Source organism: Acanthaster planci, linkage group LG11, assembly GCF_054643075.1.
Source record: "Acanthaster planci isolate LZ-2023a linkage group LG11, COTS_SCS, whole genome shotgun sequence".
In the NCBI taxonomy this organism is placed as follows: Eukaryota; Metazoa; Echinodermata; class Asteroidea; order Valvatida; family Acanthasteridae; genus Acanthaster; species Acanthaster planci.
The window spans coordinates 14810104-14833312 of record NC_141787.1 but is presented as its reverse complement, the minus strand read 5'-3'; the positions used below and the strand labels follow the sequence as shown (position 1 = coordinate 14833312).

Below are 23209 nucleotides of genomic sequence, written 5' to 3'. Positions count from 1 at the left end.
CGGTTTCGATTTTTCTCCAGTGTAAGGCCTATTCAGTGTAGCACCTATTCAGTGAAGCCGGTATGTAAAGATATCGTTGGCGGTTGTGTTTTTTAACCCAACAGCTAGCTGTAGAAAATAATATCACAGATGATAAAAAAGGCATGGAATCTTGTTCTGCTAATGATCATAACATGAACTCATATTTGGAAGCAAAACAACCAGACAGTTTTGAGAAATTTTTGTCGTTTATTCCATATTTTGGAAGGAATATGCACCCTGAGCTCACATTTAATCTGAAAAAAAATCATCAATCGAGCTTCATGTTTTCTTAAAGTTAGCTCTACTAAGTTACTCTATTAAAGTTTTACTAAAGTTAGTTAAAGGTGCTGGAAATCCGACTTTGTGCCACCATTTAGGGAGTAAAGTATTTTCAGTGGTAAGTACAGATTACAGCCTCTTAGATGGGGGTATGGGCCCACATTACCTTTTATATACCCCAAAACGTCCCCCAAATGATTGACAATTTGGCCTCTATACCAAATACACAATGTAGGCCCTTACATGCAGATCTACTTTTTGAACGAAATATTCCGAGTTGATGTTTGCTTCTGGAAATGTTTCTACAGTCAGTCCCAGTTATAGGCCTCTTATTCAAAATTACCGGTGGGATAAAAAAACCCATTGTTACAGTTGTTTTAACCCTTCATGTCCATGTATCTTTGCTCCTTTCCCACCAACCTCTGAATCTCCTCCCCGGCTGCGTTTGCAGGTGATCGACACGAGGCGACGAGACTACTCCCGTGTGAAGTCAAACAGCGCCCTCATTCGCCGGTACAATCTTTGGTACTGACTGCGTACATTATATTACAGGACATGTACCACGCGATCGATTTACACTGTTGCAGTCATCTCGTCGACGTGTCACGATGACCTAAATCGTGGGACAAATTCCCGACAGTTTTTGCTTACTTTGACGAAGGGGAGGGGGCAGAGATGGGGCCAGGGAAAGCCTTACAGTGCCAACTCCTCTGGATGCTTCCACTGTTTTCTGATTTTGTCTTCACAGCCGGGAAAACGACCGTCAACAAATCGGCACTCAAGTAAGATTCCCAATTTTTTTGTTCGAAGTGTTTTAGCCTAGGCTAAGTTCGCCATTGGCCTGTGCAATGCAAAAGTCCTTGCCTTTTCTCGGTAGGCAATACCGCGATACCGTGGTCATTGTGACTATTGGATGTTTACCGGCGTGACGTGACTGGGTCAGATCTTCCTATGGTCCAGTCATGCCAGTGCTTTCATCATGTTCATTGTCATTGTGAAGTCCAAATTATAAAATTGAATGACAGGGCCTTCTGCAATTGGGCGTTGCTAGATTCATGGAAATTTCACAGTGTTCCAATTATTTTTATTATAATCATGATAATGTCTTCTTAGAGGAGCCTGTAAAAGTGTAAGTTTACATTCAAATGATAGGTCTCCCACCTCTATAGCTGTAAGCATGATAAGGCGACCAAAACAAAATTTATGATCAAATACCTAGGCCTATGTGCACCAAAGTATGTGCATTTCGTAATAATAATAGTTTAAATATTTGTGACCTTTCTTTGACATGGTTGAGACACTTGATAAGATACGAATTGAGAAATAACATACAATTTCAAATATCTGTATCTCGTATACAGTGTGGGACTGGAATTTGTGGGAAGGGGAGTGAACCAGAATTTCTCCCAACCCCGGGCATGCCGGGGAAGCTCTCAGCACCCCTTTCTCCCATATTGTAACGGTGGATTTGAACTGATAATGATAATGTGCAAGGTAATGAGTAATAACCACCACATGTTGCAGTTTTCTTGCAAATCTAATCCAACATAGACATGTACCACTGGTAAGATGAAAAAACAAAATCAAGGCACATTTAAGGATATTTCAGTCTTTGTCTGAAATTGGGATTTCTGTGAACGTCACTTGGTCATTTTGTGGGTCAAATAAATATCTTTGGCAAAAGTTTTACTGCTGACGCAAAGGTTTAAAGTCAATTAAGGTCCGTAGATTCCACAAATCACTTTTTCATTCATCATACAAGCACCACTTTGGTATCAATCAAGGTCAAAAACGACGGTCACAAAGATAAAAAAAAGCATATCAGGAATAGTGCCACTAATATGACTAATGTTAGTAAAGTCTTACTAAGGGAAAATATGTACTTGGGTAGTCTTAAACATGTAACTACATGTAAGACCGACTCAGCAGAATGGATGCAACTGGTGCCCAAGCCGCAGGCAAGGGCAATATCAGTGTTCAGTCTCCTGGCCAGTCTTATATGTTAGTTTAAGACTGCCCAAGCACATATTTATTCCCATTCGTGAATACCTTTTAGTCAGAGAGTCAAAAGAAGACAATATATGACAGATTTCTAAGGATTTTGCTCTAGAATTTTACTTTCATTTTCCCAAACACCTCTGTCCATTTTATGGAATATTCTTTGTGCAAATTATCCAATTTGCGCGTACATAGCAAGCCTTGTGCTCACAGACTCTTGACCAATCAGAATCGATTAAACTGTCTAGTATCCAGGTGCCAGCGTGCAATTTATGCAGCGAGCATTATCACTTCTCAGTGTTCATTATCAAATCTTAAAACACTTTCAAGTTACACGTTGTTGAATAGGGAGACTGTCAAAGGTATTTATGAATACTTGTTTGACCGTGGAGGTAGGAAACATCCTCCAATTTCCAAGTGTCACTGTCCTGACTCCAAAAAAACTGATGATGTCCCATGGATAAGATGGAATCAAACGTGAGACCTCACTTTGGAGTTAACCTACATTTGCTTTTTCTGTTTTAGATCTGATGGGTGTGGCCAGAATTGTTGGTGATGGGATGCATCATGCTGTTGTTGTTAATCAGTTAATGTTGGCACAATCAACATGATCAATGAATCTACCTGCCTGTACATGTATCATTTACAGAAGGCCATTTAAAATTAATTTTAGCAGAACAAAATTGGTCTAAATGGGGATTTCTTTCTATTTTTATAAATTCATCTTCTCCACATCCCAAATGAATTGAGGGCCAGGACGTCTGATAAATGGTACTATTTGGTGCCTTGAGCGTTGTCATATCAATGCCACATCAGCTTGTCGTGGTTCCTGACTATACATTGACATATGGCCTTGTCATAATGAGTCGGGTGCCACAACGTCTATAGTGCACTACGGCATGTATCACACATCAGTAGCTAGTTTCAAGTTCTGCGCGCAAAATGTTTCACCAAGCCTGAGGTTATTTCCCTTTTGTTGTGAAGTCAGTGCGACGGCGCCTGTTGATTTGGTGAGACGTTTGTCAGGAAAATGCATGTTCTTGGAGAAAAACCAGTTACATGTTTAAGAATGAAATGCAATAAGCATTTGGATGGACGTGAAAATCGGGGTGGGCGGTGATAGGAATCTGAATGGGCGGTGATAGGAATCTAAAAATGAATTTTAGATGGCCTGATTTTGACATGTTTCTCAGCAGACTAGATGGAACTTGTAAATTCTGCCGAAGCTTTCAGTTTTCATCAGCAGACTTTTGTTCACCTCTCCACAGTATGTCAGCATTTTCAAATCAAGAATTAAAGCAATTTCTTTCCTTGTGTACTCTTCAACAGGGTGGAAGTCTTGGAAATGTTTAACCACGCGTTTGGTTCGTACATGGTGAGTGATTAGCAAGTGGCATTACATAAGGGAACGTTTATGTTCTTGCAGAAAAAAAAATCTGTGACGAAGTATTATTAGACATGAAAAAGACTTTTTTTTAGAAACTAAATTTTTAAAACCAAAATACAGGACACATAACCAGGGATGAGATTTCTCAGCTTTTCAGCTGATTTCAGCTTTTTTGTTTTGGATTTCAGCTTTTTTTCCTCACAGGCTTTGTACAAAAGTATAGGAGATTTTCACAGTTCAGCTTCTTCAAGCCATTTTGCAGCTATTTTTACCGTTGGTCAATCTCACCCCAGCGTAACCCAAACTCAGCTTCCAAAACAAACCACACACATATAAAAATTGCATAACACCAAACAAAGCCAAGTTACACCATGCCACAACACAAGACAAAAAAAAAGAGACGTGTATGTTAATATTAAAACTAAATATGTCCCCCTTGAAATTCAACAGACATTTGCCTACCCAGCCGACGAATTGATGCCCTTGAGTTGCAAGGGAAGGGTCCGGGGGGTGGAGCCGAGCAGGGGGGATGTTGATGACGCCCTAGGAGGGTAAGCTTAGAAAGCTAACCGTGGAGATGTTAAGCAGATCTAGCGAGTATTTGCCGCTCATATTTTTATTTGTAAACTTTTCGCAGCTATTATTCAGTAATCTGTAATCAGGGAATGCCAGAATTTTTTCCCCCAGAAGACTGTCTCAAAATATTGATAAAAAGGTACTGTGAAAGTTTCTATTCTTTCAAGCCAAAAGGACATTTTCAAAGTGTTTTTTTTGTTCTGAAATTGAGAGTTTACTTGTATTGAGAATGTTTTTCCCTTCGAATTTAGATTTAGCAATGTTGGGAAATGTATGCCACATGAAGAGTTTGGTGCTGTAGAAAATCGCTTGACTCTCAAGTGTGAATTAAAACTGTTAAATGGAAATAAAAACAAAAATCTTGGACAAAAGCTGAACTGTGTTTCACTGTATAATTTTCCACAGTCCGACAAAAGGAGAAAAATTATGCCACAGGACAAATATTAATACTAACTAATCAGTTATTGTAAATAATGATCACAATGTTTTTTCAGGTTTTCCCTGACTCTTATCGATGCTTTGGACACCTTAGCTGTGCTTGGGCTAGAAGAGAAATTTGAGGAGGCAGTAGAGCTTACGATCCGTGATGTCTCCTTCGACAATGACGTCGACGTGTCTGTCTTTGAGACCAATATCAGGGTACTGGGGTGAGTTGTGTAACTGAATACTTAAGCCTGGCAGGACCCAGGCACTTTTTGAAAATATAACCAGTCATCTTCTTCCCAACTTTGAAAAGAAAATGTAAACAGCAGGGTAGGAACTTTGTTCTGGAAGAGGCAAGGCAATTTTTCCTTCGCAAAAGAGCCCTTGCGTTGAAAAATCATTTTGTCTGCAGGACCATTTCAATTGGTATCAAGGCGAAGACCAGGTGCATCAAGGCAATCCGCCTCGAGCAGAGGCGCCCCCTCAGCGGTTGTAAAGAGCCATATTGGTCGGGAGCGTTCGTTTTGTTTGTAGCAACGTGACCGTAGTCGTAGTCGTTCATGAATCAGCAAAGTGCTGTCCCGACCGAAGGAGCCTCTGTTGCTAAAAAAATTGTACCCTCTCATAGCCTCATGGTCCAGCTCGGGGGCTCATTGCCTTCGCAACTTCATAGGCATGCAAGCTCCATCGAGCCGCAGCCGCGCTTATGTAATTCAGCAGCATGATGAGCTCTTTTGTTTGGACGGCTCTCCTCCCAGGGGCTTGCTTGGAGCTCATGTTGTGGCCTCCGACCTCCAAGACAGGGGTAAAGGAATGCAGTGGTATCGGGACGAGCTCCTGGAGATGGCTAGAGACATCGGCTACAGACTGCTTCCAGCATTCAATACTTCCACCGGCATGCCATATCCTAGGGTAAGTGACCCCCAGCCCTGAAATGGGGAGGAACTTGCACGCTTCTAAGGAATTCTCTTTACGACCTGCATTACATTGTAGTTGATACTCCGAAAACACAATCAAGAGTTTGGGTTTGTTGGTGTGTTTGTTTGTTTGTTGGGTTGGTTGGTTTGTTTGTTTGTTTGTTAGTGTGTTTGTTGGGTGGGTTGTTTGTTTGTTTGTTGTGGTGTTCATTTGTTTGTCTGTCGGGCTGTTGGGTTGTTTGTTTGTTTGGTTGGTTGTTGAGGTGTTGGGGTGTTTATGTGTTTGATGACTGTTCCTCCTTTCCCTGTAGCTCTAAATGGATCCTTGTAATCCGTCGCCATGGTTTAAATCGAGATAACATTTGGACATCACCCATTGTGACCTCTTTAGGTCGGACAAACCTTAACTGTTTGTTTTGAAAGTAGCTGACAACACAAAATGCCGCTACTATTTCAAATTCATCACTTCTCTGCTTCTCCTCTCTGGCAGGAAACCATACTAATTTATTTATCAGAAAATGCGAAATTTATGAATTTATAATGAAGCTGAATTACATGACTGCGACCGCAGTGCTCAACAAAGATGAATTATGCGTGCCAGAGACACTAATATTAATTTGAAAGGCCATACGCTCCGTTCTTTGATGTGAGCAAGGGGTTTTTTTTTTTCAGTTTAAATGGCAGGAAGTTTGGAGTGCCATTTTTCATTTTATGTCTAATGTCATTGTATTGTCCAGTGAATTATTTTGTGAGTCGATATGCGTCATTTTGTTGGGCTTTTTTTTGTTGTGGTGGTGTTGCCACGGTAACTTGGACATTTATAATAAAATAGCCTCGTCCACACTGTACGTACAACAATACACTTCCTTCAGTAGTAGAAGGTTTGACAGCAGAATAATGATTTCTAGCAGATTCCTTTTGCTGTGCCCTCCAAGTTACTACAGATAAATGTACGAGTAAGTTCCTTTATATTATATTAATTATATCAATTATTATATTGATATTGTCTGATCTTTTATAAAGAAATGATTTATGAAAAGGAAGGCCTTTTAAAATTTTTGATAGGAATATCACAGTACAGATGACTCCAGTGAGTAATATTTTTGCTGGTATTTACCTGCGCCATAAAATGCTGCTTCCAGAGACTCACATTATGGACGTACCTTTTTAATGACGGCATTCTCATCAATGATGGTTATCACTTATTTTTAATGACAGTCTGCATAATATTTCAAAGCCGAGTCAAGTTGGAAAATTGGCTATTCCACCTTCCATTCAATTGAATAATATACAACCTTCCATTTGGTTGAATATGCCAATAGTCAGTCATACCAAATTAACACAAAAGCAGAAACAAAATGTACCCGTTAGTGTGATGGTCTTCCCCAAGAAGTCTGGAGACACTGCAAACAGTGTTAAAAGAAATAGTGGAAGGAAAAGTCTTCTTTTTTTTGCTCTCATCGGTGGAAATTGTTGGGCGCCTACCGTGCATTCAACTGCCTCCAAGTTCACTTGTAATGCATTGAAATATACTAGCGTAAAGCAGTTCCATTACAAAACAAGTAGAGTTCGCCCCGCTTAATTTGTTTAATTTTCACCTTTGAAAATAAATATTGGAGTCTTTGACAATCACTGTAATGTTCAGCACAGCTATAATGACATCCTCCCAAAGTATTCATTACCCTGGAGTCTTAACTGCTTTGCATTTTGAATGAAATTGTATCTCCAGTCTACTGCACTGTTGTCCTTCCAAATCCAAAATCCATATGGTCTTTAAAGTATATACAGTATACGCGATAAAATAGTTTTTCTACCTGGTCATAATGACGGATACGTGTCTCATGTACGTGCACAGCTCAGATTATTTTTCATCAGTATCCGCTCCGAGCGGAACAAAAGAGAGTGTATTTTTTTTTTAAGCCACCGCATAGGCGCACCATGAGGCCCGCTTATATATGCGCATTTAACGCGGAGCATGCTAAGTATGCGAAACTATTTCATTCCAGCTTGTATGGTCTTTGCGTACACGCAGAATGCGTGCAAAAACTCGCTTGTAACCACCATGATCCTTTCTTTTGCCAATTGGGGATGCACTTCAGCTCTGGGCAGATTAGATAATGGTTTTAATAATTGGGTTGAGTCTGTGTCCTGTTGAAATAGCAAAACTGAGAGGGATATGCCAGGATATATTTAAATGCATATGTTTTTTAATTATGCTAATTATTTTACGGTTTTTATGGCATTGAGGCAATTCAGGTTATTCACATTGTACATGAGCATGATGCTATTGGTATCTTAGCTTCCAAAAATCTGTTTTGGTCTTGACCCTTTACTTCAAATCGATCCATGCTTACTATTCATATTTTGAAGCCAGAAAAGGCATGTTTATGCACATGTGGAGCATTGGCAGATCGGTTTCATTTCTGACATTTGAAACTGTGGCATATTGGCAGGACATAATGACATACATGCACTGCAAATTGGGATAATTTGATTGTTTGATATTTAGAATTGAAACGTGTGGGTGGGGCTTTGGTTTTTTTTGGGGGGGTCGCCAGCGTTTTCATTCTAATTTTGTTTTCTTTTGACTTCAGTAGAGGAGACTGTGTTCTTTTTGAGGAAACTGAAATTATTCGCTTTCCTTATTGTACAAGGAATATGGGTGAAACGTGTCCTTTGTTTGTTTTACCTTCTTGAATGAATTGACCGTAAAAAGGGCCATCCAAAGCAATGAAGGCCCATACCTGTCCGTTAACAAAAACTGCCAGTCAATTTATGGTTCACGTCCTGGACAGTACAAATTGGCTGGTTTCTCCCAGCATGCGAGATACAGTGTCATGGACACTTTTCACAAATCCTTGGGTTTGTTGATAGTAATGAATAATGATAAAATTAGGACTGCATTAACATCGAGATAGTGAGCAAGTGTTGTAAACTATCAACCAGCATTATTTCCAAGGCCTCCAAAGTCCTCCTGCACGAGTGGGGGAGTTTGAAGGAACGAAGTTGTGTGGCAAAAACGTGGCTAATTTTGAAGGACGCCTTGCGTCAAAGTCTGCGGACAAACCTTGTGTTGTTTATACTCGGCCCTGGGTAACTGTTGGGCACAGTTTGAAAGCATTCAAGCTCCTAGTTACCACTCACACAGCCTCAACATACTGACTGGAATGGCCAAGGGATTTTGAAGGATTGAGGCAGGGGTCACCCGTCTAGGGAGTTTGGAGGATTGAGGCAGGGGTCACCCGTCTAGGGAGTTTGGAGGATTGAGGCAGGGGTCACCCGTCTAGGGAGTTTGGAGGATTGAGGCAGGGGTCACCCGTCTAGCGAGTTTGGAGGATTGAGGCAGGGGTCACCCGTCTAGGGAGTTTGGAGGATTGAGGCAGGGGTCACCCGTCTAGGGAGTTTGGAGGATTGAGGCAGGGGTCACCCGTCTAGCGAGTTTGGAGGATTGAGGCAGGGGTCACCCGTCTAGGGAGTTTGGAGGATTGAGGCAGGGGTCACCCGTCTAAGGAGTACAGGCAAGAAATAATGAAAGATTTGGAGGAGTGAGATTGTGTCGAAGTCTTACATGAAGGCAGTTGAATTTTGAAGGACTGAGGTTATGTTCTCAGTGCCCGGGTGAGGGTTACCAGTCTTCACCTTTCTAGTGAATACCAGCGGCTTTCATCCAAGCCGGTGTGTTCTTCTGACCCGCCACCTCAGTCGCAAGGGACGCCGTTAATCCTACCTCTGCCAATGTCCTGGGTTACCAGATGGGTGTCCATGAGAACAGAGGACGCTGAAACTGTCAACATGTCTTGTCCTTTTACAGGTGAATCTGAAGTACGGCCTTGGCAAAGGCCGCAAGGAGAAGGACACTTGCACGGCCTGTGCTGGTACCATGATCTTGGAGTTTGCTGCCCTCAGCAGGCTGACTGGCGACCCGATCTTTGAGGTGAGACCACATGGAAGACCAAACTTACAAAGAGATAAAGGTTTTTTTTTCTACATTGTGACAATCAATCGTATTAAATGAATCAGCTCTGTCAAATAATTGAGATTTTGGCATATATACATATGCTAAATATCTTGAAAGACGTAAGCCTGATACTCCGACATGCTACTCAGGATTTTTTTCCAAACCTATAGGGTTTCTGATTTTTGTTCTCCGTTTATCTTATTTTGCAATTAATTTCATTTTTTTTTTCAGCATTCTGCACTGCCGTTGATTATGCTTTAGGGATCTGTAGAGAACTTTTTCTTAGTTGCCTTGCTGGTCAAATATTATGCCTGAAAGTCTCAACTTCAGAGTGTTCAAGGATAATTTTAACGTTTTGCTTTGTGAAATTCCTCCACAGGAAAAGGCGCAGCATGTGATGAGAACGTTATGGTCCAAACGCCAACGCCATAGCAACCTAGTGGGCACCGTGATCAATATTCATAATGGTGACTGGGTCAGAAGAGGTCAGTCTTGCATGAAATATGCCTATTTATTTTATTCTGAAACAGAAGATTGTGTATAGACGATCGAGGTTGCCACATAGTAACCTTGTCAAAGTGAGAACATTTTCAAATTCCATCCTCAACTTCATCGGCATTATTGAGCAAAACTTTTCGAGCCTGTAAGTCTTGACAGTTGAGTTGCTATAATTTTCTGCACTGAAGCACCAGCGTACATTATGTTTAATACGAAATTCGTATGGCCAAATCATTGTCCACAGACAGCGGAGTTGGTGCTGGCATCGACTCCTACTACGAGTATCTCTTGAAGGGCTACATTCTTCTGGGTGACGACAGTTACTTGGACAAGTTTGCCGCAGTGAGTGGGCCCTGTATTCTCGTTATTTATATAAGTCTGTTTTGATGAGGGTAAACTTCATCAGTGCACTAGCTCTGCTTTCCATACAGGCCCAAAATGAAAATACAATCAGTAAAAACAAAAAACTGTTATAAAACCATCATACGTAAAAAGCACATTAAAAACATTTTACTGACAGTGAAGTTACATAGAACATTAATACGGGAAAGAGGAAAACTTGTAAATAAATCAAACTTAAAATACAAAAGTCTATGAACAAATATACAAAAAAATGAGCTGATTGGCAGACTTGTAGAACACATAGTGTTCAGATATCACTTTATTATTATTTATAATAAGATAACATGATATGATTAATTCGTTTGACGACATAGTTTTGCAAATAATTCAAATTGGTCTGTTAATTATCTGAATTTGCGATAGGTGCCTTGATTTGCTTGTTGAAACTGACGAGCGTAGGCGAGGTTTTCATGGCAGGTGGAAGGTCATTCCGTGACCTGGCTCCAGAGAATTTCTTACAACTGGCTAAGAAACGTTATTCCTATTCTTGTACATGTATGCATGATTACTTATTTGAGATTGCATTGCAGATGCCAAATACGCCGGGGGGCCATTCCATGAATGCACTTGTACATAAGAATATTTCTAAATTGACTGAGTTTCCCCCACTATTGGCGGAGGTTTGATATTGCTACGATAATAATCTGTCTCTGAAGCCTCCTGTAACGTGAGCTATTTGCTAGGCAGGTTGCTGTCATCCATTTTGTGAAAACCACATGCTCATCAAGCTCAGAGACAAAACTTTGTTTCTTTGTGTGCCTGCACAAAAATCTTCCTGCACATGCCAGTGTGCTTGACACCAAAAATGCTGAAGAACTTCTTCACTGGGGTTCGCAAAATGTTCCTATTGACTATCCAATTGTTGTACATATAGAACATTGTCTGCAGCATTACGCGAGCCATTTCTATAGACAACATTTGACATGTCGTCATCATGCCTCTACCTTGTTCTCACACAACTCTGATTGTGACACTTCTCAGCACTACGACGCCGTTATGCACTACATCAGCGACGGTCCCATGTTGCTGGATGTCCACATGCACAAGCCAACAACGCGGACCAGGGCTTTCATGGATGCTCTGCTGGCATTCTGGCCCGGACTTCAGGTAAGGGCGGAGAACTGAGAAACTTCACTGGCATTGTAGTACACGTCCTGTGTGATAGTTCATGTGGTCGGGAACGTGCGGGCCTTTAGCCTTTTCCCCGGTATGCGCATCGATTCCCCAAGTTTATACCAGAAAAGCCAGGCATGCGAAGGGGGGGTCGAGTGGGTACGAGTCTGTTCCCTGTTCTTACACGCTGCCAGTTGTTTCAAGATAAACCATGCATAAGAACCAATGACATACAATTTCCCTGTGAAGTTTTTATGCTGGTGAAGATCAGTGGTGGACCCCAAAATGATGCCCAAGCAGACTTTGCAGATTTCTCTAAAAGTGGACCGCTTTTTTGAGCACAAATCGTACAAACAGTACGATAATATCACCCTGGAATCCAAGATGGCACACTCATTTCTCCATGCCTTAAAAGCTCTCTTCCACTGTCCCTTTAATGCATGTACATTTGTCACCCTCAAGTCATGACACTGAAACTTGTTTTGTTTCAGGTTTTATTTGGCGACATCAAGCCGGCCATCGAGACTCATGAGATGTTGTACCAGGTCACGCAGCGACACAACTTTCTTCCAGAGGTGTGTTATTCTGGAGATACACTCTTTTACTCTCTCTTATCTATAGACCTTTGTGGTGATGCTGCCATGGTTGTCTTGTTTCCTGTAGACCCATTGGTAATGGTAACACAACTTCACATATTGACAAAGGGGAACATACTCTTTCTCCTTCCAGCCTCTTTTTGGTTACATTGGCCATTTTCCAATACTCATCTTCGTCTCCGTCTCAGGCTTCAGCTGTTTTTTAACTAGCTGACTTTGAAGCTGTAAGCACAGTAATCAGTCTAATAGTGCCACAGAACATCAAATAAGATGCAAGAAAGCCAAAAATGACAGTAATCCAATGTAATTTAAACGCTTCAGGCCCACAATCGGGGATTGGTTTTGGGAACGAAGCCTGACATGGAGCCCAAGTCGAGTATTGGAAAAGGGCCATTGCTTTGAATAATAGAAAAGCAAGATGGCTGCCCCATGATAGAGCTCTATACCAACTCAATTTACCCACTCAGGGTTTCAACCATCTGATAAATGATAACATCAGTTTGCTAGCTCTCTGTTTTTGACTTCCATCAAATTGCATGTAAAAGACTTAATCTACTTTTTCCATTAGTCTTTTTGAGGCACGGTGGACACAGTCAGAGGGCGCTGTTTGGTTTGGGTAAAATCTTGTGTGTTTACTCCAACTTTACCCGCTTCAAATGGCACTCTCCTATTGCATTCGCCATGCTTCAAAAAGGTTGATACCATCTTTTACAAAAAAAAAAGACCTAAACTTGACCATTTTGGTTAATCTTTTAGAGCCTTCCGTACAATCTGAAAGACTGATGCAAAAGTAGTATCAAGGATGTGTTCTCGAATGGTGTGTTGGCAGCTTGACGTGGATTTGGATATGAAAATCGCTGTCATTTTTATGAAGTGCACGTCCAAAAGTTGCCCCTGAATCTTTCTGTGTCACAAAACTGTCAAGCCTTGCATCTTTTTCTGGAGTGAGCCGCATCTCATGGGCTACATTTTCTCCGTCTCACCTCCTGCAGGCTTTCACCACAGACTTTGATGTGTACTGGGCCCAGCACCCACTCCGTCCCGAGTTTGCCGAGAGTAATTACTTCCTTTACAAAGTACGTGTGATCGTCTTTCGTTCCGAGCCAGTCCTACACAGTTGTAGGGGTGCCTTCGATCCGTGCATGTAGATGAAGGTGAAAGAAGCAGGAGTACCAGTGAATAGTCTGGTTAGCAGTGCCTGTAGTACGGTTAAGACTGTGCGGCAGGGACCAGTCTGTGAAACCGCAATGTGAAATCACTGTTGTGTGATACCTGATGTTAAGAGGAAATATGCATTTTTAACGTCTGATCATGTGATTGTTCTAGGCCAATGAAAATACAGTATTCCAGACTGAGGTGTTACAAATATGGCTGTATAAACCATAACGGATGCAGTTGAAACGTAACAGAACGCCCTCTCTGGTTCATGAACACGACATATAGAAGGCGTTTTTAGTGCTCATATCTTGACATCTTTTTGTTGATTCCAGGCCACGGGAGACCCGTACTACCTAGAGGTGGGCAAAGCGATCGTGGAGAGCCTTCAGCTGCACGCCAGGGTTGGCTGCGGCTTCGCCGGCATTAAAGATGTCCGCACCGGCACGCATGAAGACAGGTAGAGAGTCTACAGTGTGCACAGGGACCCACGCAAGTTTCTAAGCAGAAAATGCCGTTAAGCAAATTTATGTGCTAAGCAGAAATCAGCCGTGAACCAGTCAGGAGGAATTCGCATTGTGTGACATTTTGGCTGCTAACCCACTCTTGCTAAGCAAATATGTTCTTTGCGCAGCAAAATCCAGGGACCAATGTCACAGAGCTGCTTATCGCTGAAATTGTGAGACACACCTCTACCTGTCTCCACCAGGATTTCGATCATAATCACAAGGACTTTCCTGTCTTGGCTTTCCCCAGGATGGATTCGTTCTTCCTTGCCGAGACCTTCAAGTACCTCTATCTCCTCTTTGCCGAGCCTGAGGACCTCCTCATACCCATCGATGACTACCTCTTCACCACAGAGGCCCACTTGCTTCCCCTGACCCTCTCCAGGGTCAGGAGCCCGTCCAACGATACGGCAGCCAACAGCACACACCATGAGGTGAAGATTTCCCTCCTCGAGTCATTTCTAATTACAAATTAAAGAACGTAATTGTTGGTGTTGACTGTTCACTTGGTGGGTCTCGTCTTCATCTCTGTTAAACAAAAATTCCACAAGAAATGTCAGTAGTTCTCGTAACCATTGCTATATTGGTTTGGAATCATTCAGCCCACTGCAACTGGCTTCGTGGTTCGGTGGTTAAGAAATCTACACTAACATGTGGACGATCGTTGGTTCGTGTCTCATGCACTAATGCTTGTGCGAAGGAAAGTATGTTATGAAATGTGTAACCCCAAAGTCAAAATTCTACCAAGGAGTCATTGGAGTATATTAAAGTGAGTCTGTCCACCGGAATCTACATCAATCCTGACTCCTTTGCACTTTGCTGAGAACGTCTCTAAGAAGAGAACTTCTAAGAAGTTCTCCCAAACTTTCCAATTTGCTAGAAAGCACAGAAAGAAATGGTATATCAGCTTTTCCTTTCTCAATCCTGCCAAATTTTTTAAAACCACGTGATGGAATTTTTAGGATTTGGGAAGGTTTGGAACCATCGGGGCCATAGCGTAATTCCCAAAGCCCACTTCATATTTAACTTGTAGCATCAACCGCACAGTCTTCCTCTTCCAAAACGCGCAGCCGCTGTGACAACATTTTCCCTTCTAATTTCTTTGCCCCCCCCCCCAGGCTGACCGTGATTCGCCCCTAGTTGCCACCATTGAGATGCAGGCCTGCCCTAACCACAACTACATGACGAACGACGGGCAGGGCTTTGCGGAATCCATCCGAGCCGCGCTGCAACTGAAGAACAAAGAGGAGAAATGCCCGACCAGCAAAGGAAGGTAGGCGTCCCAGTGGTAATTTGGGACTCACAAACATTGGGTCGGGGGTTCGAATCCAGCTGCTGGTTGCCTGTCCTGACCTCTGGCAAGTCGCCTCACTCCCTGTTGATTCTCTCCACCCAGGGGTATAAATCTGTACCCATGAGGGCAGAGTGGTTATTCTCTTTGATTGGTCGCTTGCACATCCAAACAATTTCGACACCCGAGGGCGCTTATTTGACACCCGAGGGCGCTGTTTAAAATTTATTACGTTAAGTGTAACAATTTTGTTTTAAGCTCCCATTACCCCATTCAGTCATTGTAAACAGTAAAATTATCAGTTTGAGACTGACTTCTATAAAGTTCTACCCTTTTCTCTACTTTTAGGGAGGGGCTTCGCTTTGTGTTTTTATTTTGCTTTTGCTAAGGAAAAGGAACAAATGTCCAATAAATATCTGATCCACATTTCATTACTGCACAATTGTATTTGACATGTGCTTGTTCTGGTTTGAGAAGCTCCATGGTAGGAAATTGTTTGGATGTGCATCAATGAAAAATAACAGCTTAATAGGCCTTCACCTCGGTTTTCATTTCATTTGGAAAAACTTCAATCTGAATAGATTCTTGGGGTTTTAACTCAAAATGTATGATTATTCTACGTATACAGAAACAGGCATGCCTACTTAAAAGATAACTCAATTCACCATTGTTTGGACTTTCTTGCTAGGTTCTAAAACTTTTGTCAAAACAAATATGTCGCATGATCATTCCAAACTTATTCCCATTATCACGAGGTTAGATGTTTGTGCCGAAAATAATAAAAAGTTTGGTCTTAAAATAACGAGCACGTACTACCAAAAAATAGATAAGAACGATTAACGATACCAAAATTACGAAGGAAATGTGAAGATCGATACGAAAACACTGCAAGATTGTGCATGGATGTGGTACAGTACTGTGCACGCAACAGCCACCTAGACCGTGTGTGTGCCACGATCTTACCAAAAATCGTCCTCGTGAACCACGACAAAGTATATCAAATTAACCATCGATATAGGCCTAAATACATTAGGAGAAACTACAGAGAAAGACCAGGTTTTGTGACAAGTTGGTTGTAGCTTACTTCGATCAGTTTCAAGGCGATACTATGAAAGGATCGGGCAATTACCGTGCTGCCAGCCATGCCATCGCCGCTGTAGCTGTGCACAATCTGGAGCCCCGTAGTCTGGCTCCCGACCCGTCTACTCTTGTAACACCTTGTTAGCGGCGCGGCAGGAACCAGTATTGTACATGCTGTGCGTACGTGATTCTCCACAGAGCTGTGAAAACTTGGGTGTACGTACAGTACATGTACTTTCGTGTACCTAGCTAGCTATGCCGCGTTGTGGAAGATTCGTTCGATTTTGGTGCATTGTGCCAATGTTCTTGTGGCTTTTCTCCGGTGTTTTAAAAGAACTTTTTTTCAAATTTCTGATTGCAATTTTTCTTTAACTTAATATTAGCAACTCTTCCCTTGGAAAATAGAAGCATATTGATTGCGTATCGGGGGATTTTCAGCGTGTGTGTGTTTTTGCTCAGCGTATTGGCCCGATACGCTTTTGAATGCCTGGCTAGAACCCTGATAACAATAAGTACCTTGCATCCCCTTGTATTAATTTGACACTATAAATACAGTCATTATGATAGCGTTCCTTTTTTTCTAGAATCAAGAACAGGTTTTATTTGAGATGGACGAGCCAGTTTTGCAGGTAATGCATACGCTTGGAAAAAAGTTTCAGAGAGAGAAAACCGTTTTTTTTTTTTTCCCAGGTCGCGACTACGAGCCACGCAGTTCGTCCCCGGTAATGAAATGCACATGAAGTTACTCAAACGGATGGGGATCAGCTTGATGACCATGAAGGACGGCCGCGTCCAGCTCATGCACTCTGCCGCTCAGGTCAGACCCCGAACAAACCCACGGCAATCTCTGCCCCAAGTCTTTGCTCCATGTCTTGCTTTTGGTTTCATCTTGGGAAGTTTCATACGTTCACCGTTGGAACCAGCTTGATGGAATAGTTGTAACTTTCCCCTCACATTAGAGGGTTTGATGTTTCCATCAGTAGAAAGTGGAACTGTATTCAACTACTGGATCTCAGCTCATAAAACGAAAGCCTGAACTGGGAGACAAAGTCGAGGTTTGAAAAACTTGAGTAGATTCTGTATTTCAAAGCTATCGTCGGCTTGGTACACTGAAACTTGTACAGGTCCGATTCTACCATTCTGCGTTAGATTTAAAGCACTTGTGCTTCTGAAAGTGATAAAACAACGAAGTTGAAATTATCCCGTTAGCCTTTAATGCGTATTGGAGACAGAATCAGAGATTCTCTCTCCCAAGTGCGATTTTTGTTTTACTGATTTTGGCTGTCTTTCCTTTGTGCAGGCAGCTACTCCAGAGGATGCTGAAGATGGAATGCTGTTCATGCAGGAAATGATTGAGCTGTCCAAGACACAGCAGGCTGAAGGTCAGTCGACCGGGGCTTAAACCTTACCCATCCCAAATCCTACAGTTTTACACCCGGTTCAGCCACTGCTAGATTACACAGAGCTTGATGCCTCAATTTTCTGGATTGCGAAGAGCATGCCATTTCTTTACTGCGTAGTTTGGGAATCCGACGAGATTCTTGAAGTCAAATGGGATATATACCCAAGGAGTGATGAGAACAACAGTAGCAGTGTTTGAGGTGGCAATATATCACTTGCGTGGTTCCCATGGTAACTGATTAGGACAGTCCAGAAGCTTAAGGAAAGTGGAAGGAAACATCTTCCGATTTTTCCACAAGTCTACTCTGAGTAAAAGGATTGTATTTTCCCCATCCAAATGATGCCTCTTTGGTTAAATTGCTTTACAAGTATGGCACCCCAAGGCAGTCATGCAAACAACAACGATTATGTTGGTGGTGGATTTCACTTCCTGCTAGCCATCTGTGCAAACTTTGTCTTGCTAATGTTCTGAGTGACTCTGGTGACTTTGGTTTTCATCCTTGTCCGTTCCCTCAGTGGAGTACCAGCCCAGGGTGGTCCAGCTTCTCTCCCCACAATTCCTGAGCGGTGTCACAGCCACGGCGGGCCCTGCCCAGTTCGGCCTGGACCTCACTGGCCATGGAGGGGTAAGTTGGCCAGGTGCTCAATGTTGTAGGCTCCCCTCCATTCTGTTTGATTTACTGCTGGATTTCTAGGATCATTATACCGCACTTCTTGCAAGGTGTTTCTAAAGTAGTCCATGAACATTGGAAAGGCTTTCCTTCATTTTGGAAATCATTTTGGTTCCCATTTGTCTGAGGCATGTTTGATGTTTTGCTCTTTGACAGGTTCCAGGGGCTGTGGTGATTGTTGAGCCCTTCACAGCTTGCGTGGAGCCCAAGAACAAGGAGGCATTGCGGGGGAAGATCGCCCTCGTGCAGCGAGGTGACTGCATGTTCATTGACAAGGTCAGTACCCAGTGAAAAGTTAGCAACGAACCAGACGGCAAACCAGAATGCATGCGTGATCCCCTCACAAATTCACAGGTATCAAGACTAACCACTAGCCTCTGTTCCAGATAGAACTTCAACTCATGGTCACCTCTTTTCTCTCTCTGTAACCTCCTCCTTCCCAATCCCCCCTCCACAGGGCAAAGTCATCGAGCGAGCGGGGGCCATCGGCGGCATCGTCATGGACAACGTGGCGGACTCCAGCAGCGAGAAGTCGGCCATGTTCTCCATGTCCGGGGACGGCAGCTTGGACGTGACTATCCCCATGGTGTTCCTGTTCTCCAAGGAAGGGGCTTTCCTCAAGGACATAGTGGAGGGCCACAGGGGAGAGGTCCAAGTCATACTGCTGGAGAAGGCCAAAACTTCAGGTTGGTCAAAAATAACCCGGCATTTATAAGGCTCACCGTACCTTGTAATATTTGTCAATCAGAGGCACCGATTTGTTATCATTATCCCAGCCCGTCAGGCTCCCATCTGAGTATGGCCAAAACGGGCTCAGCTCCTGGGGGTAATATACAGCTCTTTGATGCCTGTTGAAATGCAGAAGGCTGATCCAAAACCAGTAGCCATCTCTTCTCCCACAGGGATAACCATTTATACCCCGGGATGGAGAGAGGCACTCAGAGGGGAAGTGAATTGCCCAAGATCACAACATGTGACTAACTGCTTGATTCATACCCTGGCTCTTATGATGAGGAATTACAAACCCCAACCATTAGGCTTCATGGACTCATCAGTAATAGACTGTCAAGGTTCTCTTGAATGTTGTCTTGGCACTCAGCTCTTGCATGAGCCTCGGGAAGAAACATACCATATAGACCTAAACTTTGGACATGTTCACATTTCTGTATAATTGTAAAACTTGTCAACCACAAGTCCATTCGCACTTGTCTTTATGTGAAACAGAGGAAATCAAGAAATACATGGAAGACCTCACCGCTTCTGGGATAAATCTGTCCGACCCACTACCCAGACCAGACGCCGAAGATCAAGGGTTGCCCAAAGACTGGGTTCAGGAAAAAAAAACAGTAAATGTCAACGTGGAAGTCCTAGTAGATGATCAGATAGTCGAGATCAACAAGGCCCTGTACTCCAAGGATTGGAGGACTATCTCGGAAGGGAAGACAGGACAGGGGAGCTGTGCCACAAGGAGTAAAGCACAAGAGCAAGAACAGCCACAGCAGCGAGAGCATCGACAGCAGGATCGAGAATGCCAGAAACAGCAGCAACAGCCCTCGCAGCAGCAGCAGTCTACTCAACAGCAGCAGGAGAGCGGCAGCATTAAGATGCAAGCGACCATCCACTCCCCTCAGGTGGTCACGCACATGCAGCAAGAATCAAAGCAAGCGACCCAAACCTCAGGCGCAAGCGTGAATCCGCAGCAGCAGCAGCAACCACAGCAGCAGAAACAGCAACCTGATGAGCAGAGGAAACTCTTTGTTGAAGGTGATGAGGCAGATGCCCTGATCCGCAACTTAGTCAGAGAAGGCAAGATCTCGCTGGACGGCGAGGAGTTGTCAGAGGAAGGGAGTGAGCAGTTTATCTCCACCCTGGGGATGGAGGAACTCCAGAAGAGCTTTGATGGCCTGATGCGGGAGTACCTGAGGACCGAGAACGGGAACCTGTACCGCCAGCGGCGAGCAGAGGCCGCACTGCAGCACAGCATGGACGCCTACACAGGTCCGCCGAGCGACACCCAAGACACTCAACAGTTGCCGGAGAAAAATTTGCAGGACCAGCTGGAGCAGATCCAAGAGGAGTTCATGAAATTTGAGAGTGTGCGACTAGGCCTGGATAAATTTAACCCTCTCCATGACAATGCTGAGGAGATAAACGGAGATCTCCCTCTTAGTCTAGATCAGCTACCTGAGGAGCTACAGTCGTTGTTGAATGGAATAGGGCCAGAAGGAGGGAACTCCCCCCAAAGGGAAATCAAGACAAACCAAGTCAAAGAAACCAGTAGAACTAGTAAGCAGGATAGTAGTGGAAACCAGGAAGCTGTCCAGCATATACAAGTGATGCAGCCAACTCCAATACCATCTCAGGAAGGACTAAGTCAGTACAGTATTGAGCGCACTGTTGTAGCTGATACACCTGGCCAGCAGGAGAACATTCAGCCAGGGGCACCTGTGGAAAGAAATCCAGCAGCAGGTGAGCACAAAGCAACGGGTGATCAGCTGAAGGAGAGTATACCAAGGACTGCACCTGCAGGTGTGCAGGTGCAGGCTAGGGAACAGGTGCAGCAAGGAGTGCACAAACCAACAGGTGTTCAGGCGGAGGGGAGTATACCAAGGACCACACCTGCACCTGCAGGTGCGCAGGTGCGGGCCGGGGAACAGGGGCAGCAGAGTGCCCGCCTCGATGCGCAGCACCTAGAGGTGCAGCGGCACCTGGAGGAGGTGCAGGAGCGCCAGCGCAGGCAGCGGGACCTGCTTCAGCAGCAAGCCACACAGAACCAGGCGCTGCAGGAGCAGGCGCGACACCTGCAGGCCACGCCAGCGCAGCAGCACAGGGCCACTCAGCGATCTCGGTCATCACCTGGCATTTCTAACCAAGTGAAAACATCACCAGATGCCCAGACGGACACCTCATCAGACAGCCGGAGAGAGAAATCCCAACAGAACCAGCCAAACCCTTAAAAAATAAAAAATTGCCATCATTAACAAGAAATAAAAGTCATTTTTTTTCTTGGGGAAAAAAATAAGATGACCTAGCTTGAAAGAATTTACGTGCTGATGCTTCACTTTAATAATGAACCTTAGCATATCCAGTGTTCAGCAAATTTGGAGAAAAGTCTCCTATCTAGTTCATTTTCAAAAGTTTCTAAATTTCAAGCATCTCAAAACCAGACCACTTTAGAAATGAAGTTGGCATGCCCAAAAGATGCTGTCACATTCAATTGTAACTTCTCACCAAAACACTAATTGTCTTCCTTAAAGAAAAAAAACCAGAAATTTCAAGCCAGTGGCCATTTTAGCTACAGCAGTGATTAAGATCATGAATGAGCAGTTTTCGAAAAAAAAAAAAATTTCACTGAGTTATAGAGTACCGAAGTGAATACGTCACACGCACAATTAGTGTGTAAAAGGCATTAGCGTGAGAACCAGTGAGTGAACCAACACGCTCGCGTACTCCATTCGTTTGCACTGCACTTTCTGGTTCACAGTGACGTCACACTTCGGTACTCTATGTGCTGCTGAGGTAGTTTGAATGCTCAGGTACATGTATCTATTTGCTGATTCTTTTTACATGGGCAATGATGGCAGCTAGTTCCTTGAAGGTGTCGGGCCTTCCAGTGCATTACAGTACTTGTATTATTCAATAAAAATAATGATATTAAAGCATTTATAAGGCGCACAGTCTATGTAATTCAAAGGTGCCAATATGTCATCATGGGCTCACATCATCTGAACATTCCTGAAACCATCTCAGCTCCCTGGGGAGTATACTCGCCTGATTCTGCCATTTCTGGTGCAAACAGCTGAACAAGGTATCGATATCTGCCGTCACGGATACCCATTTACTCCTGGGTGGAGAGAGGCATGAACGAGCACAGCGACTTGCCCAAGATAACAACCTGCTGCCAGCAGTTGGATTCGAACCCCCAACCCTATGATCAGAAGCTACAAACCCTGATCGCCAAGCCACATCCCCTCCCCCCCCCGAAGAAAAAAAACACCTCCAATGTCGAATTAAGTTTTCAAAAACTTGGTTCGAAGAAGGAAATATTAACGTCCTGCCAGAAGTCATAGATTTTGGAGATTTTTCATTATTGATTTTTCCGTAATTGTTGCGACTTTGTGGTGACAGAACCAAGAAACCATTTGTGGGACATTTTTAATATTTGGGGGAGGGGTTGAAGTTAAAGCAAATAGCGTAGAGGTAAAAACTTGGGGATGCCAGTCAAGATGTAGGGGTTCTGCCTTGCGTGCAGTTCACGGTAGAATTATTTCTTGGCATCTAATCAATGACATGAAATGCTTGAAAGTTGAATTAACGTATATGGTGTGTATTTTTCCCGAAGGCCTTTTTGGGTTTCGAAAGCCACTTTTTTTACGGAAGCACTCTTGGAAAATGTGCTTTGTTTGCCTAGGTATTGGGGAGCAGTTACAGCAGATTACAGAAACTGCATTTTTAGTAAATGAGGGCAATTTTTGAAAATAAATACAAGGGCATCAAAAGTGCAATGATTTAAGGTTTATACAATATAAAATATATTTAAAACATGGTATTCCCTTTCCAGTGCAAGGGCAATTTCTCCATGTTCTAACATATCAGCTTACATTATTATACATGTATTTTATGATTTGTTCTATTTAATTTTAAATCCTTAACCCTAACAGTCCTCAGTCCTCCAACAGGTGAAGGATTGAGGAGTGATAGGGTTAATTACCTGTGAAATGGTTGGGTACCTTCAGACCTGTGGCCGTGTGTGTTATTTTTGTCGTGGGTAGATACTATGAAAATTTCAGACCATTTTTTTTTTGGGGTGGTGGGGCATCTCATCAGAAATTGGCTTGGGGAATTGTGCTTTAAATTTCATGAAAGTCAACAGGTTACTTGTTTGTAGTGCATGCATATACATGTACGCAGCTTCCTACGCAGGAATACTATGATAA

At 43.2% G+C, this 23209-nt stretch overlaps 1 protein-coding gene across 1 annotated transcript; it reads left to right on the top strand.

The window, feature by feature from the left end:
* Nucleotides 1-864: 864 nt before the first annotated feature.
* Nucleotides 865-22206, top strand: edem3 (ER degradation enhancing alpha-mannosidase like protein 3). The gene is made up of 20 exons (XM_022229544.2): nucleotides 865-1082; nucleotides 3628-3673; nucleotides 4136-4236; nucleotides 4756-4908; nucleotides 5443-5596; nucleotides 9413-9535; nucleotides 9939-10044; nucleotides 10302-10399; nucleotides 11441-11566; nucleotides 12064-12147; nucleotides 13161-13244; nucleotides 13659-13783; nucleotides 14080-14263; nucleotides 14948-15102; nucleotides 16891-17017; nucleotides 17501-17582; nucleotides 18118-18227; nucleotides 18429-18548; nucleotides 18730-18958; nucleotides 19497-22206. Exons 1-20 carry the CDS (start codon nucleotides 976-978, stop codon nucleotides 21227-21229), a joined length of 4047 nt encoding a protein of 1348 aa, XP_022085236.2. The 5' UTR covers nucleotides 865-975; the 3' UTR covers nucleotides 21230-22206.
* Nucleotides 22207-23209: the final 1003 nt, after the last annotated feature.

Excerpts from the sequence above, each read along its gene's own strand:
- edem3 (XM_022229544.2), top strand. The coding sequence starts at position 976 with ATGGGGCCAGGGAAAGCCTTACAGTGCCAACTCCTCTGGATGCTTCCA. Across the intron at positions 12,148-13,160 it reads GACACAACTTTCTTCCAGAG|GCTTTCACCACAGACTTTGA; the intron begins GTGTGTTATTCT and ends CACCTCCTGCAG. Across the intron at positions 18,549-18,729 it reads ACTGCATGTTCATTGACAAG|GGCAAAGTCATCGAGCGAGC; the intron begins GTCAGTACCCAG and ends CCCCCTCCACAG.